This window comes from Saccostrea echinata, unplaced genomic scaffold, assembly GCF_033153115.1.
Source record: "Saccostrea echinata isolate AGI-Se365-2 ecotype Australia unplaced genomic scaffold, CSIRO_AGI_Sech_v1 ptg000029l, whole genome shotgun sequence".
In the NCBI taxonomy this organism is placed as follows: domain Eukaryota; kingdom Metazoa; phylum Mollusca; class Bivalvia; order Ostreida; family Ostreidae; genus Saccostrea; species Saccostrea echinata.
This window is the reverse complement of record NW_026889778.1, coordinates 10,765,953-10,783,232: the sequence shown is the minus strand read 5'-3', so window position 1 is coordinate 10,783,232 and position 17,280 is coordinate 10,765,953. Positions and strand designations below refer to the sequence as shown.

Sequence of the window (17,280 nt, the reverse complement as noted above, 5' to 3'; positions counted from 1 at the left end):
GTGCTTTATATATATATATATATATATATATATATATATATATATATATATATATATATATATATATATATATATATATATATATATATATATATATATATATATATATATATATATATATATATATATATATATATATTTGTTTTGGGTCTCTTAATGGTATATCAAAAGTTGTTCATAATTTTCATTCCCTTGTGATTTCAAAATTGTTTTTAAAATGTTTATAGAAAAATAACTTCTTCAAAAATTGTGACACTGGCAATTGAAAAGATTATCCATAAGGATTATATAAGAAATATCACCCTCTGGTACATGTATCTTGCACAGTTGCCTGGTAAGGTACCTCAATTTTTTGTCACGAAACTTGTATAGGTAACAATACTTCAACGACAAATTATTGCGGAAAAATTGTATATTTTTGAGGAACGTGTCGTCTGACCTTAAGTTTACAAACTAAAATTTTTACCGTGGTCTTAAAAGATTCTAAAGCATCGATCCTTACGTTGCAGGTTCTAATTCATTGTGCAACGTCGAGATCGGTCCTTTGGATGAGACCGCAGTAGGTGCTTACACGAAAAAGATCACTTACTGCTTAAAGGCCGTAAGTGCTGTGTACGGGACTAAATTTGCAGCTCTCAACCGGCAAGTGGTAGCGTCGCAATAAGAGTATAAATTTCTCAAAAGGGACGTGAAACAACAACAACAAAAATAATTCTACGGTTTAACTGTAGTGTCACAAATGTCTCTTCTGTGATTAAACTTAATGACGTTTTTTCTGTGTTTTTCATATACTTATTTGATTCACAAAATCAATTAATTATCAAATAAAATTATTTCATAATTTAGGATACTATGTATGTATTTTACATGAGAGATGTGCATTTGTTATGATTGTGAATTTATGAAAGTTTATTTTGCTTATAGCGTTTTACATGTACTACCTTAACTTCGAAATAAAGGTGGGTTAAAATATTTGCAGACTCTTTGTCTAGTCTATTACAGATTAATAACTTTATTATCTTCAGGCACAGAAAATAAACTATGGAGGAATGGCTGAATGTCAGACAGAAGGTACATGTAGTAATAAAAATGCTACACCATTTAATGGTAGGGCATAAAAACCTTGTTGTGTTGTCCTTGTTCGCATAGTAGTCATGAACCTTTTCTTCTGGCAGTCTGGTATCTCATCTGTGGAAATAAGTTCGTAATTCGATTAATTAATTACTAATCAATGTTGAAAATTGTAAGATTTTGTTAAACAAGGAATTATCAAACTTTTCAGACAAATGCAGAGATTACAATCTCAACGTGAATTGTAAAACGAAGACAAACTCTGCAGACACGTATAAATAAAGCACGGGTTTCGTAGGTCAAAAAGCACATTCAACATAAAATAATTTACGATTTGATAATTATTGATATGACATTTAAACTTTTATTAAACATTCACGACCGACTTTCCTGTGGTGTTAAAGGGGCCTGGACATTGTTTAGATGTTAAATTTCTATGCTTTAAAAAAAAAAACAGTAAAATGAATTGAACTTATATGAATATTCTTAGAATTTAATGACAACGATATTTTTCTCTACATCACGTCAAACATCTGTATTTGTAAAGAGGGCACAAGCTCTGTTCTTGTAAATGTTTCCGTTTCACTGGATGTGTTCAATTTGTTAATCTCTGCACATATCACTAAGAACGGACTGACAATGCTAGTGAGTTGGTTTTGCTTTCTCACATATCTTCTTTAATTTTTCTGGATTATAGTGTTAGTATTTTTCATTATACACTGTACACAACAAAATATCTACTTTTCTTAAGTATTAAGGATAAAGTTTACTTTGTAAAAGTAAAAGGATTTGGCAATCAAACGCGTCCCGAAATTCGTAGTTTCAATAATTTCCAGATAAAAAATGTTTCTGAGCGCGCTTTTATTATATTTCTGTGTGAAATGCTATATCAACATATAAGTCATGATATTGTATAGAAAATTTGTGAAAATATTAACTTCAAATCTGTGTCCAGGCCCCTTTAAGCCGCCATTTTGAGGACATCTAGAGTCGATCCCGATTGATAATTTGATTTGTAAATAGATTACATTGATTACATGGTATACTCTGTGATATGGAATTGAAAACAAGTGAAACGTGTAATCACAGTTGTATTTTAAATTTTTTTGTAACTATGCCTATTTATTTATTTAAGTGGATTGTGTCAGCTTCGAGTTTCAGTTCGTTATGCAAAAGGAGACACGCTAGCACATCTACCTCACAAGGTGTAAATTGCATTGAAGTGACTCTGGTAATATTGTTTGGCCGGATAGGAGGAAACACCGTTATTTGTGAACAGTTGGGACAAATATGGCCTTACGTAATACAGAATAGACAATATCCGGACTAAACAGATTTTTTTTTTATAAGTGAACACATTAGTGCATATAGGACTAAAAATTAAAGTCAATATGCATAAACTTTCGGCGTACTCAGAATCCGGTTTAGACAAATTTTACAAATTATACTTTGATTATTAATTCAATTTAACTCAGAAATACAATTTTACAATTTATAATTGAGAATTTTATGCTATGCTGAGATTAAATAACGTTGTCACCAAGTTACAAAACCTTGTTTCTTTTCCTTCGCCACCAAAGCTGTTAGGGGTGGTTCCTTTGTTGTTTGTTCATCTGCTGAAATAGATATGCATTGAAAAACAATGTGTTAAGTATAACAGGAGAGTCAATATCTGATCTTATTTAATCATGTCTTTTTATTGATACGAAAATAAGGAGTTACGCTTCTACGCTTTCTGCTCTTAAATACTCATGCTCTAATATTACTTAAGAAAAGATTGATTGTTTGTGAGAAAATGAATCTTGAGAATCTTTTTTATAAAATACTCTTTTGTTTATTCATTAATGCATTAATATATAGAGAGAAAAAGAGAGAGACTATTTGTTTTTCTCCTCTTTAATTCTTCCACAATTTTTATCCTTTTTCCAATGGAAATTCCTATTTTCTTAAAGTCGTCCTCATTCATTCTTTTCAAAACCTTGAAGTCAATATGATTCCTTTTAAAAGTGTCAATATCATCTTTCAAATTCAGCTCCTTTAAAAACGTTTCTATTGTTTCTATCTCCATGATTTAAAAACTACAAAGAAAAGAACAATAACAAACGTTAAGATTAGCTTAGAAATATATCTTATTAAATGATAGGTAATGAAAAATTAAAGGTTTACTTTTGTGTTAAGATCAATTTAACTTTCGTATAGAATTCTTATTATGCAAATAAAGAGAGTATGTAATAAATATTTCATCTTTATTATCAGGGTTGTTCCATACAAAAATTTTAAAACTGCAGGTAAATTGTTATTTTATTGTGAATAAAGAAGGTAAAATATTTCAATAACAAGAAACTGAATGTTTCTGATATCATTGTACTTGTTTACATGTGCTTGGTTGAACTGAAATAACAAAGTTCGTTTTTCATTTGCATTAATCAATGTAACAAAAGTTAAATAACATGCTTACGTACTAATGAAAGCATATTTAAAGGTCTCTTACAGGACGCTATATATTCTGTTGTGTAAACTATAAACATAATACGATAATATTTGGATGCAAACCATTAAATTTACGTGCTGATCGTTATACACTGGTTCTATGTCACTTGACCACGCCCGTGATTTTTGGAGATGCTGCTTGGCGTGATGATGGAATCAAAATACAGTAAATGTTAAATGTCGGGAAAAAACATTATCATTGTGCCATTCGAATCTGTAGCATACTTAGCATTAATGCTTTACACACTACTATCTGGGAAGCACTTTTAAAACCATTACTTTAAACCTCATATAAAATGGAAAGAAATTAAAGCATTAACAGCATCAATAACATAACATAAAATATTTTTTGTAAAAATTAAATTGATTTTTTTTTGTAGAAATTTCTGCAGAGCGGCACTTAGGAATCACTTTACCTGTCTGTCTGTCTGCCTGTCCGTCAGTCACGCCCTATATCAAGTGAACTGTAAGAGGTATAGTTTTGCTATTTTGCACATGTATTACTTGTCACTATGGCTTTTGTAAATTACCATGGTTACCGACTTCGTGACCCCTGTCCTTGACCTTTGACTTATTTTTCAAAATTGTTCATAGTGCCGATATACTACATATTCTTTGTCATTTAAGAGGTAAATATATGCTATTTAGTATGTGCACTTTTTGTTATAAGACATAAGACATACTTGATCTTGACCTTTGCCCTACTTCGCAAAAAATACCCTGGGCTGTTTAATTCAACTTTGCAGGCAAATGCATGAACTATCATGCTAAAAGTAAATTTAAAAAAAAAGTGACCATTCTTCGATTTATTCACATCTTTAATAATCAAAGCAGGCGACACATGCGTTCCTTGGAACACTCTAGTTATTTATGTTATCAATAAGAGATTATACAAAAATAAAAAAAAATAATATCACCATATGTGCACTTTCTAACAAAAAAAAAAACCATATAGACTGGTCTCTGCTGTGGCCTATATTAATTATAGAGTTTTCTTTCAATTTCTTTATAGTGGAACCCAATGTCTCTAAGAAGAAAAAAATTGTTGTATCAATCTGTATTTATCATAACTTATTTTTATCAATAAACATATATTTCCATTTTTTTTCTTTTTTCTTTTTTCTTTTTCTTTCTTTCTGTTTTTTTTTTATATTGGACATTTAGACATAATTAATAAGCTTAGCTTAATTTCAGAGTCTGTGAAAATATCCCGAATCTAAGAATAATACAATCGTATTTTTATATTGATTAGGGAAAATCATTATGTTTCCACATTGTTCTGAAATACATTACAGTGTAATTGTTGATTTAGCTTATAGAATAAAAAATATGGATTATATATATTCCAAAGGTATTTTCTATCTCCGCTTCTCTTTACAGTATATTCATCAGACCTTATCATAAGCTATAAATACAAACGCATAAACTTACATTAATAAGCTTGTAAATGTATGTAAATTTCATGATGTTTTGTTCGAATGTGTAACATTGCAGACGATCCTTCTTCGGAATATTGTTAAGCTAACAGTTTCAAGCTTCGCATGACCGTTGTCTTTGGGTTCGCAATTCTATGATGAAGTTTGATAAGAAATGTATCCCACCTTCAATGTTCCATTTTCTTTTTATCTTTTGATAGTTGTGATATTAAAAAGAAAAACAATTATTGTAATAAATAATTCTCCAGCAAGGGAAAAAATCTTTTATTGTTATTATTCTCCAGTACAGAATAAAACAGGTTTGAGAAAAACATATGACTCATACCTTTTTATTTTACTAGCAATTTCATTAGCAAAGGCATTTTTATGTATGTCAAAAGCAACACGATCAACAACCTGCTATACGTCATTAATCGAACCCAGTAGTTAGAGAAACATGCATTACTATACATAAGTTATTTATATCAAGTGACAGTTTCACCGCTCGTACACACGGCATTTGGCATAAAATATACATGATGCATTTTAAATACCTACCTTAGATTTGTTTGAACGGCAATTAGTTATTACTTAACCCGGCGTCTGTTGGAGACGCATTACAATTCACCAATGTTCTTGTTGCTCTTGATCGGATTCAAATTTCAGTCGCACATGATCATATTCTAACAAGCAGAAAATACACAAAAATTTCACGTCGTTCATAACCCATAACATTTCTCACTTTCTGAATTTGACAATCCCTTATCTCAGCGAGATTCGTAGGGACGAAAACTTTTGGTCTGGTGTCCCTACGAATCTCAGACTAGTGTCACATAATCTCATTCGGGATTTCGTTCCCGGACTTCGACCGCTTGTTTCAATCAATACGACCTAAAATGAATTAGCTGCCCGCTTCATCTTTTTCCTTTGGACATCCTTTTAAGTCTCTATCTCTATAAAACTTTCGTTTCTTACCTTTAAAAGGTTCAAATCCAACAAAATATAAAGTTGTTGATTTTTCATAGTAATATCCTATTCGTTTAAACCTCCGATGCTGAAGAGGTCTAGCAATGTTCTGCTTAAAATTAATTAACGTTGGTCATTACTTTGGAATGGTTGATGCTAGGGCTTTCAAACTTCACATATGCAATCCTTATGACATCACCTTCCTTTGGATACCAACCACTTTGACCCTTTGACCTTGACAAAGGAGTTTGACCTACTTTTGAAAACTTTAACCTTGGCCATAACTTTTGATTGGTTGGTGCTGGAGATTTCATACTTCAAATATGTAATCCTTGTGACAAGACCTTAATTTGGATACCAGCAGGTTTGATTCTTTGACCTTGACATAGGAGTTTGACCTACTTTTGAAAAACTTTAACGTTGGCTATAACTTTTGAATGGTTGGTGCTAGGGCTTTCATACTTCACAGGTATATTTCTTGAGGCAAGACCTTTCTTTGCGTACCAACATTTTTTTTATCTTTTGGCCTTGATTTTGACTTGCATTTGAGAAACTTTAACCTTCGCCATAAGCTGCCATACGGGGGCATCAGTGTTTCACAAACTCATCTTGTTTTTTGTCTCTGATTCTTAATAATATTTTATTTGATTAAAGTTTGTTCAAATAATTGCCCCAAGGAGTAGGAGGGGGTCACCCTCTGGGATAAAAGTTGTACATGGGAATACATGTATATAGGAAAAAATCATTAGAAATATTCTTCTCAAGAACAGTAAAACCATAATAAGTCAAATTGATATAAAAAAGAAGCATGCTCGGGTAATGTAATTTCAAGCTTGTTCAAATCATGACCTCCGGTGCAACAGTTGGACTACAATAGGCAATCAAAATTTACAGAGAAGTATACAGGGGAAAAATCTTTAAAAACATTCTAGAACAGCAAGATCAAGACTAGTCAAATTGATATTGAAGCATATTCAGGGAGCGTAGATTCAAATTTGTTCAAAGCATGACCTCCGCGAGGTGAGTGTGGGGGTAGGGGGAGGGTTTGTTGACAATGGGAGATCAAGGTTTTATGTCGGAATATATAGAAAAAATTCTTTAGTTAATATTCTCAAGAAAAGCAAGGCCATCCCTGATTAGTCATATAAATATGGAAGCATCCTCAGGTAGTGTAGATTCAAGTTTGCTCTGGGGGTAGGGTGGGGTTACTAGAGATAGAGAGTCAACGTTTTTGAAATATAACTTGTGATATTAGTCTATATGATATTAGTATAGTTCATTTGTCAATCTGGACGTAATACTCTACAGACTTAATGGCTAGTAGTAGGGACTTGATCGGAAGACCCGGGTTCGATTTTCGTTCGCCGCACCGCATTAAACTTAAAGCTTAAACATAGGTAGTGACCGTTCCTTCGCCAAGCGCCCGGCATTAAATGTGAAAGTCACGAGTCTTTCGGATGAGACTTTAAAAACCAAGGTCCAAGGTGTCACGGTAGGCGTTGGAACGATAACCCACACTGTTCAATTGGCCTATAGGTTTAAATCTGAAACCCTTCACCAGTTTAGGCTGAGGTCTATATGAGTGAAAAAATTCTCCCAAAAATAATGCTCCAGATGATATTAACTCTTATCAATTCAAACATGTGGATGTATTATGTACTTATGTAAAAGAATAAAAATCTTGAATTCTCGCAAAGAAGCAAACAAGATCGAAGATTCTTTCTTTTCATATTTTTTGTCTGTTACGCATGCATGTGTTTGGACAAGGCACACTTTGTTTTTTGTTTGAACTATTTCTTAATTTCTTATATTTTCTATCTATCTATCTAAATATATATATATATATATATATATATATATATATATATATATATATATATATATATATATATATATATATATATATATATATATATATATTCTATCTATATTTTTTATTGGTGCAGTGGTTATATAAAAGCGTTTGCTCTAGAGTCGCGGAGTAAGAAGTTGATCCTTAAGTCGTGTGTTCGAATCCCACTGCTGGACGTGGAGACCAGTCCTCCGGATGAGAACCAAGGTCACTTGTCGCAGTAGGTGCTGGCACGAAAAGGATCCTTAGCTGCTCAATGGCGGTAAATTTTCAGTCCTCTACCGGCAAGTGGTGGTGTCTCAATATGAGTAAAAAAATTCTCAAAAGAACTTTAAACAAACAAAACAAATAAACAAATATATTCTCTATCCTTTATGTATATTTATTGCTTCTGAGGTATCTAGAAATACAATATGTTTCACTTAGAAAAAGATGTTTGCTTTTAAAATTGTTCGATTCTCAGTCGTAAATATTTTTGTTTGTTTGTTTGTATGTTGTTTAACGTCCCTCTCGAGAAATTTTCACTCATATGGAGACGCCACCACTTGCCGGTGGAGAGCTGCAAATTTTCTCCTATACTCGGCACTTATGGCCATTGAGCAGTGAGTGATCTTTTTCGTGCCAGCACCTACTACGACACGGGACCTCGGTTTATACGGTCTCATCCGAAGAACCGGTCTCCACGTCCCACAGTGGGATTCGAACCCGCGACGTAAGGATCAACTCCTTACTTCGCGACTCTAGAGCAGACACTCTAACCACCGGCCACGCAGGCGACGTAAATATTTTTGTAGTAATTCCTTAGAACACAGAGATAAAAATGAAGTTCAGTTTATCTTTATTCTCTCTTTAGACCATCTTCAATTTCATTTGCAGTTTATAATTAAAGTTTCTAAAAGACGAAATAGAAAAGAAAATAGAGGGGGAAAAAAATAAAATAAAATGATTTAGAGAAGAGTTACACATAAAACACTTCAAAGATTAATTGAAAGAGGTATGTTGAAAAATTATCTTTTTGGAGGTTTAATTCGCATTTTACATATGGCGTTTTACATGTACATGAAGCCGCCAATTTTCAAAATAATTTTCAAGTATTAAAGACTTATTTATATTAGAGAGTTATTTTTTGATATATAAAGAAATGTTTCCTATTTTGTTCATTTTGATATATTTTGTATTTACTACCCTTCGATCAATTCAAATTACTCAAATGACAGAATGCACAAAGTATAATGGAAAAAGTGTATAATGATTTGCGAAAAACAAATAATTAAAAGTAATATTAGTAATACAAAGTATTCACATAACTACGAATGGACTTCATTCATCACAGTCAGAACTATTTGAAAGGATTTATCCAACTAAAAAATCTAGAAATTCCATCTTTGATTTTACTGAAGATGCCTTTTTCTTTCTCAATTTCCGTTCTTATAGTATCCCTAACGTTTTCCTCCATTCCTCTAAATCTTTGCTCTGTTTCTGCTTTCATTCTCATTCTTTCCTCTTCCTCTTCTCTTCGCATCTTTTCCCGTCTTCTTTCTTCCTTTTCTTTCTTTTCTTTCAATTTTTCAATTTCACGCGCATCTTTTTCCGCGTTTGCTTTATTAACAGCTAACTCGTTTTGCATAAATTCCAACGTTTTCTTTATTCCATCTCTTTCCTCCTCCTTGCTTTCTACAAGTTGTTTTTCTAAATCTTTTACCTTTTCTTTTAAACGTTCTGATTGATCTTCTTCTTGTCTCTGCTTCCAGATCAGTTCATCAAGTTTGGATTGTGCTTCTCTAAACCTTTCTTCTTCCCTTGCAAATTTCGCTTCGTATTTTTCGGCTAATTTCTTTTCTATGGCCTGGATTTCTTTATCTCTTTCTTCTTTTGCCCTTTTCAGTTCTTGTGCCTCCCTTTCTTTGATAAGTCTTTCAGCTTTTACATACATTTCATTTGTGTACCATTTGCCGTTATTATTCTCTACGTTTTCCAAAATCATTGATAACAACTCTACGACTTGCCCGTCCATTTCTTCGCCCTTTAGTCTATTGTTGAAGGCAGTTACTCTTCCACCACATTTTTGAATGAATAATTGAAGTTCTGGTGGAACTGTCTGAATATGCTCCAATAGTGTTTTCCCTTCTTCGTCTAAGTCATCCTTGCGGGTGAATAGAACGATAAAATATCTGTATATATCTTCGCCAAAATGTTTGACAAAATGCATGACGGAATTGTGTTCTTCTTCTGTGTATCTAGTTAAGGATAATACAAGAATAAATGCGTGGGGACCTGGTGATGTAATGCTAATGCATTTAACTATTTCATTCTGAATTATTTCTTGTGAATGCCTTGTATCAAAAATCCCAGGTGTGTCGACAATTAATATTTTCCTGTCAAATCTGATAGCGTGCTTTTTGGAACATTTGCTCGTCACCGATGACCCCGAAAGACTGGATTCAAACATTTTCTCTCCAAGAATAGTATTCCCTGAGGCACTTTTCCCGCTTCCAGTTTTCCCAAACAACACAATCCTGATTTCTTGGTCCATCCAATTTCCAATGCATTTTTTATAATTACCCCTAACTGGAAAAAAATGAAAATTGCGAATAAATCCCCTTACAATCGACATAGAAATGAACTTTAGGAAATGATAAGTAGAAAATTTAATCATAAGAAGAGTTGAAAAAAAAAATTAAGTATTCATTATAGAGTACAATTAAACCTACAGTGTGGTCCTTTTTTTATTTACACGAACAAAGCAATAGTAGAAAGCAAAAAAGAAAATGTGGTTGTGCACCTTCTTGGGAAAAAAATTTTACATCCAGAAGATTTCTTCAAAAAATTATAGCTTGTTTATTTGAACATTTTTCTATTTGTGATGATTATTCAAAAACCTTAATTTTCATTTCAGTGATAGTTACTTAAGTACGAAAGCTTTCAAAAATTCTTATCTTGAAATTCAATTTTGCATTATTTTGATATTAATCGCAATTACCTTTACCTATCTGTTCATTTTTAAATTGTTTACCCTTTCATTTATAACTTCTTCTGAAAGTTATATAAATCAAATGTGGATTCTCAAAAACTCAAATAACTTTAAGAAAAATTTTAAGTCGATCACCATTTTTTTAAAGGCAATAACATCGAAATATATGCATTTTCTACAATTTATACAACTATTCCTCACGATGAATAAAAAACTTGTTTTTTTCATATTTCAAACAACTGCTATAGTTATAGTTATTTCCATTCATATATCGACTCCATATATCCCATTGAAATTAAAGGCACCACATTGTCTGTCACATCTATTTCAAATCGTTATGTTTTACTGACTATAGACGATAAGGCCCAACTAACAACTAAATTGTTTGACAGTCGGGATGGCTTCGGCTTTTACATCGTCATTTTTTTCTTATTTATGAAGTAATATTCCGCTATCACCTGCATGTGATATTTATGTCTCCCAACTTATTCGATACCCAAGAGCATGCTCTTAGTATAAGACAAAATGGTTATTATGCAGTTAAATTTTTTTGCCCAATATTATCTTAAACGGTATAGTTTTGAAAATTTTTAAACATGATCGTAAGTCGACAATTTGTAGGCAGGCTTTTATATACTAGGATGATGCTGGCTACATCTCTAGTAAAGTGCTTGCTTTTCCAACTTTGAAGACATTTAAAATAATCACATGCACTGGTATTCCCCTTCGTTAATTAAACATGAACTAAATTAGTTATATTTTGCATTAACTTCGTTTCTATCCCCCTTGCTTATATTGTTAAGTCATTGTTGTTATTTACATATGACCTGAATCCATGTTACTGTATGATGAATTTTACCTATTAAATACCTTCCGCCAAAAAAGTCATATTTTGACCTTGCATTTACTATTCTCAGGGACCTATTTATCTAAGTTTACTATGATATAGCAAGTATTTGAAATTCTATGCGCATAAGAGGCAAATGTCCTCTGAAATTAAGAGAAAGAGAAGTCGTTGATCGCAGACTTATGCAAGAAGCCTTTTGTGCCCTCCCCCCCCCCCCACCTCTTTAGACAGGGGCCATGATTTGAACAAAATTGAATCCAAAGGATGCTTTCATATAAATACGGTGTGAATCATGGCTTTGTTCTTGAGAAACAAGGGTTTTTTTTTCCCTTTAAATTCCTATGTAAAACAAGGATCATCTGTTCTGACCCCAACTTACACTTGGGAGTTAAGATTTCAACATACTTGAATCTACACCATCTGATGTTGCTTCCACATTGATGTGATTAATCATGTTTTTTTTTTTCTGCCCGTGAGAAGAGGACTGTTAAAGATTTCCCTACATACTCCTATATAAAATTTGAATGCCCAACCAATCTGCCGGGGACTATGATCTGAATAATTAAAAATCTACACTACCTCAAGAAGTGTTCGTGAAAGTTTCATCTTTTCTGTTACAATGATTCTTGAGAAGATTTTTTTTTACTTTTTACTACATATTTCAATGTTTAAGTTTGATTATCTATTATGGCCTAATCTTTGCCCCAGGGGTCATGATTAAACAATTTTAATCACACTACCTCAGGAACCTTTCACACTTGTTTCATCTTTTCTGGTATAGTAGTTGAAATAATTTTTTTAATGACCCAACCCTATTTTTGCCTTTTCATGATTATCTCCCCTTGAAAGGGGGCTTAGCCCTTTTCTAACAATTTTGAATCACCTTTACCCAAGGATACTTTGTACCAACTTTATTAAAAATTCGCCCAGTGGTTCTTGAGAAGAATTTGACCGATAGACATACGTACGCAGAAAACGGGTGATCAGTACAGCTCATTTGAGTTTTCAACTCAAACTGGCTGAAAAGACTAAAAGGTCTTTCAATTAATTTATTATTATTATTATTATTATTATTATTATTATATATATATATATATATATATATATATATATATATATATATATATATATATATATATATATATATATATATATATATATATATATATATATATATATATATATCAAATTAGGACACTGAAGAGCGTTGAAGCTTTGTGATTGCTAGTTTATGCAGTATGGGGTGACGTAAATTGCTGTCTTGCTTCACATTTATGGAAAGCCAACGGTTTCAAAATTACAAACCCTGTAGTTCCTAAAATGTAGTCATGAAAACCTTTATTTGTTAATTGTAAATCATAATATCATATTTTGTTAATTGTTCTATCACAACTTATTAATTGTACCTATCCAACAGAATTTGAGAAATGTAAATGCAAGCCATGTAAATGCTCATGTGTAATTCGTAAACTTGCATTTTGTCAGCTTGTCAACTTGTGACATGTAAACTGTACTTTCGTGATGTGTATATTATGCAAAGTTGCATTATGCTAACACTTATTAAGACGAATGAGGGCGCTATAAGGGTGGCAAATCAATTCGTTGCTTAATTATTTTCCACTTTTTTCTACCACAAAAAAAAGGCTGAAAAAAGTTTATAAATTAATTTTATTTCTGTTCTCAAGACTGTTTGTAAATACAGTCAAACCTCGTTATCTCGAGCTCAATGGGACCGAGAAAAAACCTTCGAGATAACCGAGGATTTGGGCTTCACAGGATTCGATCACGTGACCAACCAAGTTCATTTCCCAGAGAACTTTTTAACATTGTTGTTTATTTCTTAATAGTATCATTTTAAATGTATAGTCAATACCTCACTTGAAGTCATCATTTCGTAAATTCTATGATCGTCATAATGACCTTGTTGAAAAATATAGCCTATCATTGGGTCGTATTTTGACTGACATGTTTCAAACGAATTGTAGGGCCTTTATTTTTAAACAAATTTTGATTACTGAATGTTAACTCTATCTGATCACTACATACTGATCACGGCGGTCAACAGGGGATACTTACTCCTTCTAGGCACATGCTCGAACCTCTGGAATTCCCGGTAGTCCGTATGCTATGCCCTGTTCACAGATTTGAATTGTTTGCAAATTTTTTTTTACATCAATCACTGTTCGTTATTTTCACATTTATCATGAGGTATTTCGAGGACTTTTTTTTCAATTAACAATAGCTACTTTCTTATATATCCCAGAGAGCTCGAAATAAAAGATATCACAGGGTCTGTCACATACTTGGATGTTTTACTGACTGTAGATGATAAGGTTCAAACTTACGACTATATTATATGACAAACGAGATAATTTCAACTTTTCCATTGTCAAAATTTCTTATTTATGTTGACATATACCACTATAATCTGCAATTGATGTTTATGTCTCCATTCTATTCGAACCAAAGAGCTAGCTCTAAGTAAGAAAATTTTGTAAACGAGGCAGGCTTCTTTAAAATTAGCATTTTGAAAAGTCTATGGTCGAAACAATGACCATCGCGTCGTATTTTGACTGACATGATTGATGTTGATAGTTAAATCTTTGTATATATATTAAATTTGCTTTCTGATTACTCCATCTATCTGATCAATATACAAGATTTAAGGTTAGTGCGAATGGTCTACAGAGGATGCTCATTCCTCCTAGGCTCCGGATCCCAGCTCTGGAGTTTCCAGGGGTACGTGTTTATATCCTACAGTATTCCCAAATTTTGAATTAAATTTTCAAAAGAATATTGAGATCGAATACTGTTCGTAATCTCTACCTTCCATACGTCTACCTTTTTTTCATTGTTTAAAGAACAATTTCATTCAGTAATTGATTAAGCAAATCAATTTGTTACAGAAATGTTATTTCTGTGTTCATTATATTAATTGCATGTAAATCTTGAATATAAGAGGGTTTATTATAAGTTATTTGTATTTAAAAAAAATAACTTCAAAGAAAATTCTCTCTTGAGAACATGCTTAAGCTTATATCTTGATAGGTTATCAAAGTAATTTCGGAAAGAAAGCCTCGCGTCATATTTAAACTTTTTTTTCATTGGAATCTAAGGTTTTGTCTTGATGAAAATCAATGTTGGGAGTTTTTTAATAAAATTTAGACCAGAGATTCATCAGACTTTAAATAATTCAAACAGAATGCATGCCTTTTATCAATATAAGTAAATTTCATTTTTAATATGTGTTCTTTTAGTAATTAAAAAAACACAGCATAAACGTATCTATTTTTTTTTCCTCTGATAAGGTTAATATTCCCCCCTTTTTTCATTATTCATAATCATGTGTTCTTATTATAATAACAATACTATAAACGTATCTAATTACTTTCTCTGTAAGGTTAATGATTTAGGGTCGCTAAAAGCATTTCATACAACTACAGAACCTTGAACAGTGCGACGCATTTCCCTCATTGGATTGGTATAAGGGTTATGAGCTTCTTTCTGCAGTTCTTCATACATCCTGACTTTTGCTTTGAAATTTTCTGCAATTAGTACACAATGAACATAGAAAAAAGAAATTTAAAATTGACTGTATATTGCGAACATTATCAAAAAAGTGATTTCTTATGGAAAGTAAAGTAAAACTACAAATAAAACATAATATTCCTGACCGTATAATATTTAAATTTCTAATACTATGTCCAAAATCTTTACCATGGGAAAACCCTTCTTCACCTTTGTCGCCGGCCGGATTGTTCCCTAAACAAAGACGAATTTAATATAAACATTATATATATATATATATATATATATATATATATATATATATATATATATATATATATATATATATATATATATATATATATATATATATATATATATATATATATATATACTCAACACAAAAAAGTTAAGGGTTATGAAAATCTTCTATTATAATTTCTATATCGAAAAAGTATATTTAATGAAAAAAATAAATCACAAAGTTTCTTCTGTAAAATAAAAACAAATTTGATAAAAAAAAAAATAATAATGGTAACTAATGGTAAATGTTCACTCGCAAAGAAGATCAAGATTAAAAGTTATGGAAACCCTCCTAATCAGAGTGAATTTCCTTTTCCAGTAATTGCATAATTTAATTAATTCAAAAATGACAATTGATCCAACGAATGTCAATACTTTGTGTGGCTTCCCTTTGCTTAAAAAACAGCCCTGCATCGCCTGGGGAAACTTCAAATGAGTGAACGGATGGTCCTTGGGGAATGCGATCCCATTCCTTTAACAGAGCAACTTCAGGTTCTTTAGTATTGGATGGAGCAGGATCCCGTTGCTGAATTTGCCTCTGAAGAACATCCCGGACATGTTTAATAGGATTGAGGTCTGGTGACTTTAAAGGTCATTCCATTCTCTCGATAGTCTCTGCCTCAAGGTAATGGTTTGCGATGTTTGCTTTGTGTGGCCTGGCGTTATCATCCATCAAAAGAATTATGTTCCTATGGCTCCGGCAATTGGTCTCAGGATTGGTTGAAGAATCCCATCTCTATATCTGATACGGTCAGTGCTCAATTTCTGATGATGTACAACTCCGTGGACCCTTGAAGGGAAATGTTTCCTCGCACCATAACAGAACCTCCACCAAAGCGATCGTGTTGAGCAACACAGCATCACTGAAACGCTCATTCTTCTGTCTCCACACTCGACACCTTCCATCATTAAAATCCACACAGAATTTGGATTGTCTGTAAAGAGTACGGATCTCAAGTGACAGATTTGCAAATTTCCATGATCTCTTGCAAACTCCAGTCTCCTTACTCTGTGGTCTGCAGTCGAAATTAGGCGTGGCAGGCCGTCTTGTTTTCATATAACTTCATGAAGCCTATTCCTGCAAGTTTGATTAGAGATGTTTACTCCATGTGTATTGTGAAAGTCCCTGTTTAAGGCAACAGCCGAGTTAAATCGGTTTCGCTTTGCTTGCATTACAAGTTGGTGGTCCTGCCGGGCCGTCCTACATCATGGTCTTCTACTCCGAGGCCTTTCCCGGACTGATACTGTTTCCTGAAATCTCTGTCATGACCGATAAATGACGCTTTGTGACCTGTTCATCAATCTAACCACTGAATTCCCTGACTTTCCATTTTGACCCTAAGGTCCTACCGGCTTCCTGTACATTAAAAGATGCCTTCTTTGAGGCATCACATGTAATTCATTTGTGTTTAAAAGATGTTTAATTGTCCTTATTTATTGTCAGCATGAAGTATTGACAGTAGTTCATAAAGACATGCTTACCAATTTTACTCTGCAAAGCTGACTAGGGTTAAGACTTTTGCGTTTGGCTTCGAACACGAGGACTGATAAGTCAGTGAAGTGTAACATACAACATTTGTAGTTATGGTTAATCATGCACTACATTTTATCATAAATTTCAGAATTTAGATTTTTTGAATTTAGCTATAGTATACATAACCCTTAACTTTTTTTGTTGAGTATATATAGGGTTGATCAATCTCATAGACGGCGAAGCCTTTTTTTTTTTTAGTGACCCCACCGATCCCAGCCCCCGTGCTAAAACGGGCCTGCAAGAAGTTATGATCAAGATGTCTTCATTGAATGCAACATTCTTTTTAAATTCAAACTTTAAGTGTACCATTATCTTGGCCATTGT

General features: G+C 32.6%; 1 protein-coding gene across 1 annotated transcript; it reads right to left on the bottom strand.

The window, feature by feature from the left end:
- Positions 1–9,133: 9,133 nt before the first annotated feature.
- Positions 9,134–16,479, bottom strand: LOC133194224 (GTPase IMAP family member 4-like). The gene is made up of 4 exons (XM_061330226.1): positions 16,249–16,479; positions 15,798–15,960; positions 15,059–15,157; positions 9,134–10,362 (listed from the first exon to the last, which is right to left on the bottom strand). The coding sequence occupies exons 1-4, from the start codon at positions 16,477–16,479 to the stop codon at positions 9,134–9,136; spliced, it is 1,722 nt and encodes a 573-aa protein (XP_061186210.1).
- Between the last annotated feature and the right edge of the window lie 801 nt (positions 16,480–17,280).

Coding starts and splice junctions, on each gene's coding strand:
- LOC133194224 (XM_061330226.1), bottom strand. CDS start 16,479: ATGAAAACAAGACGGCCTGCCACGCCTAATTTCGACTGCAGACCACAG. Junction 15,961..16,248: donor ACACGATCGCTTTGGTGGAG/GTTCTGTTATGG, acceptor GATGTTCTTCAG/AGGCAAATTCAGCAACGGGA. Junction 10,363..15,058: donor AATGCGTCGCACTGTTCAAG/GTTCTGTAGTTG, acceptor ATTTTTTTCCAG/TTAGGGGTAATTATAAAAAA.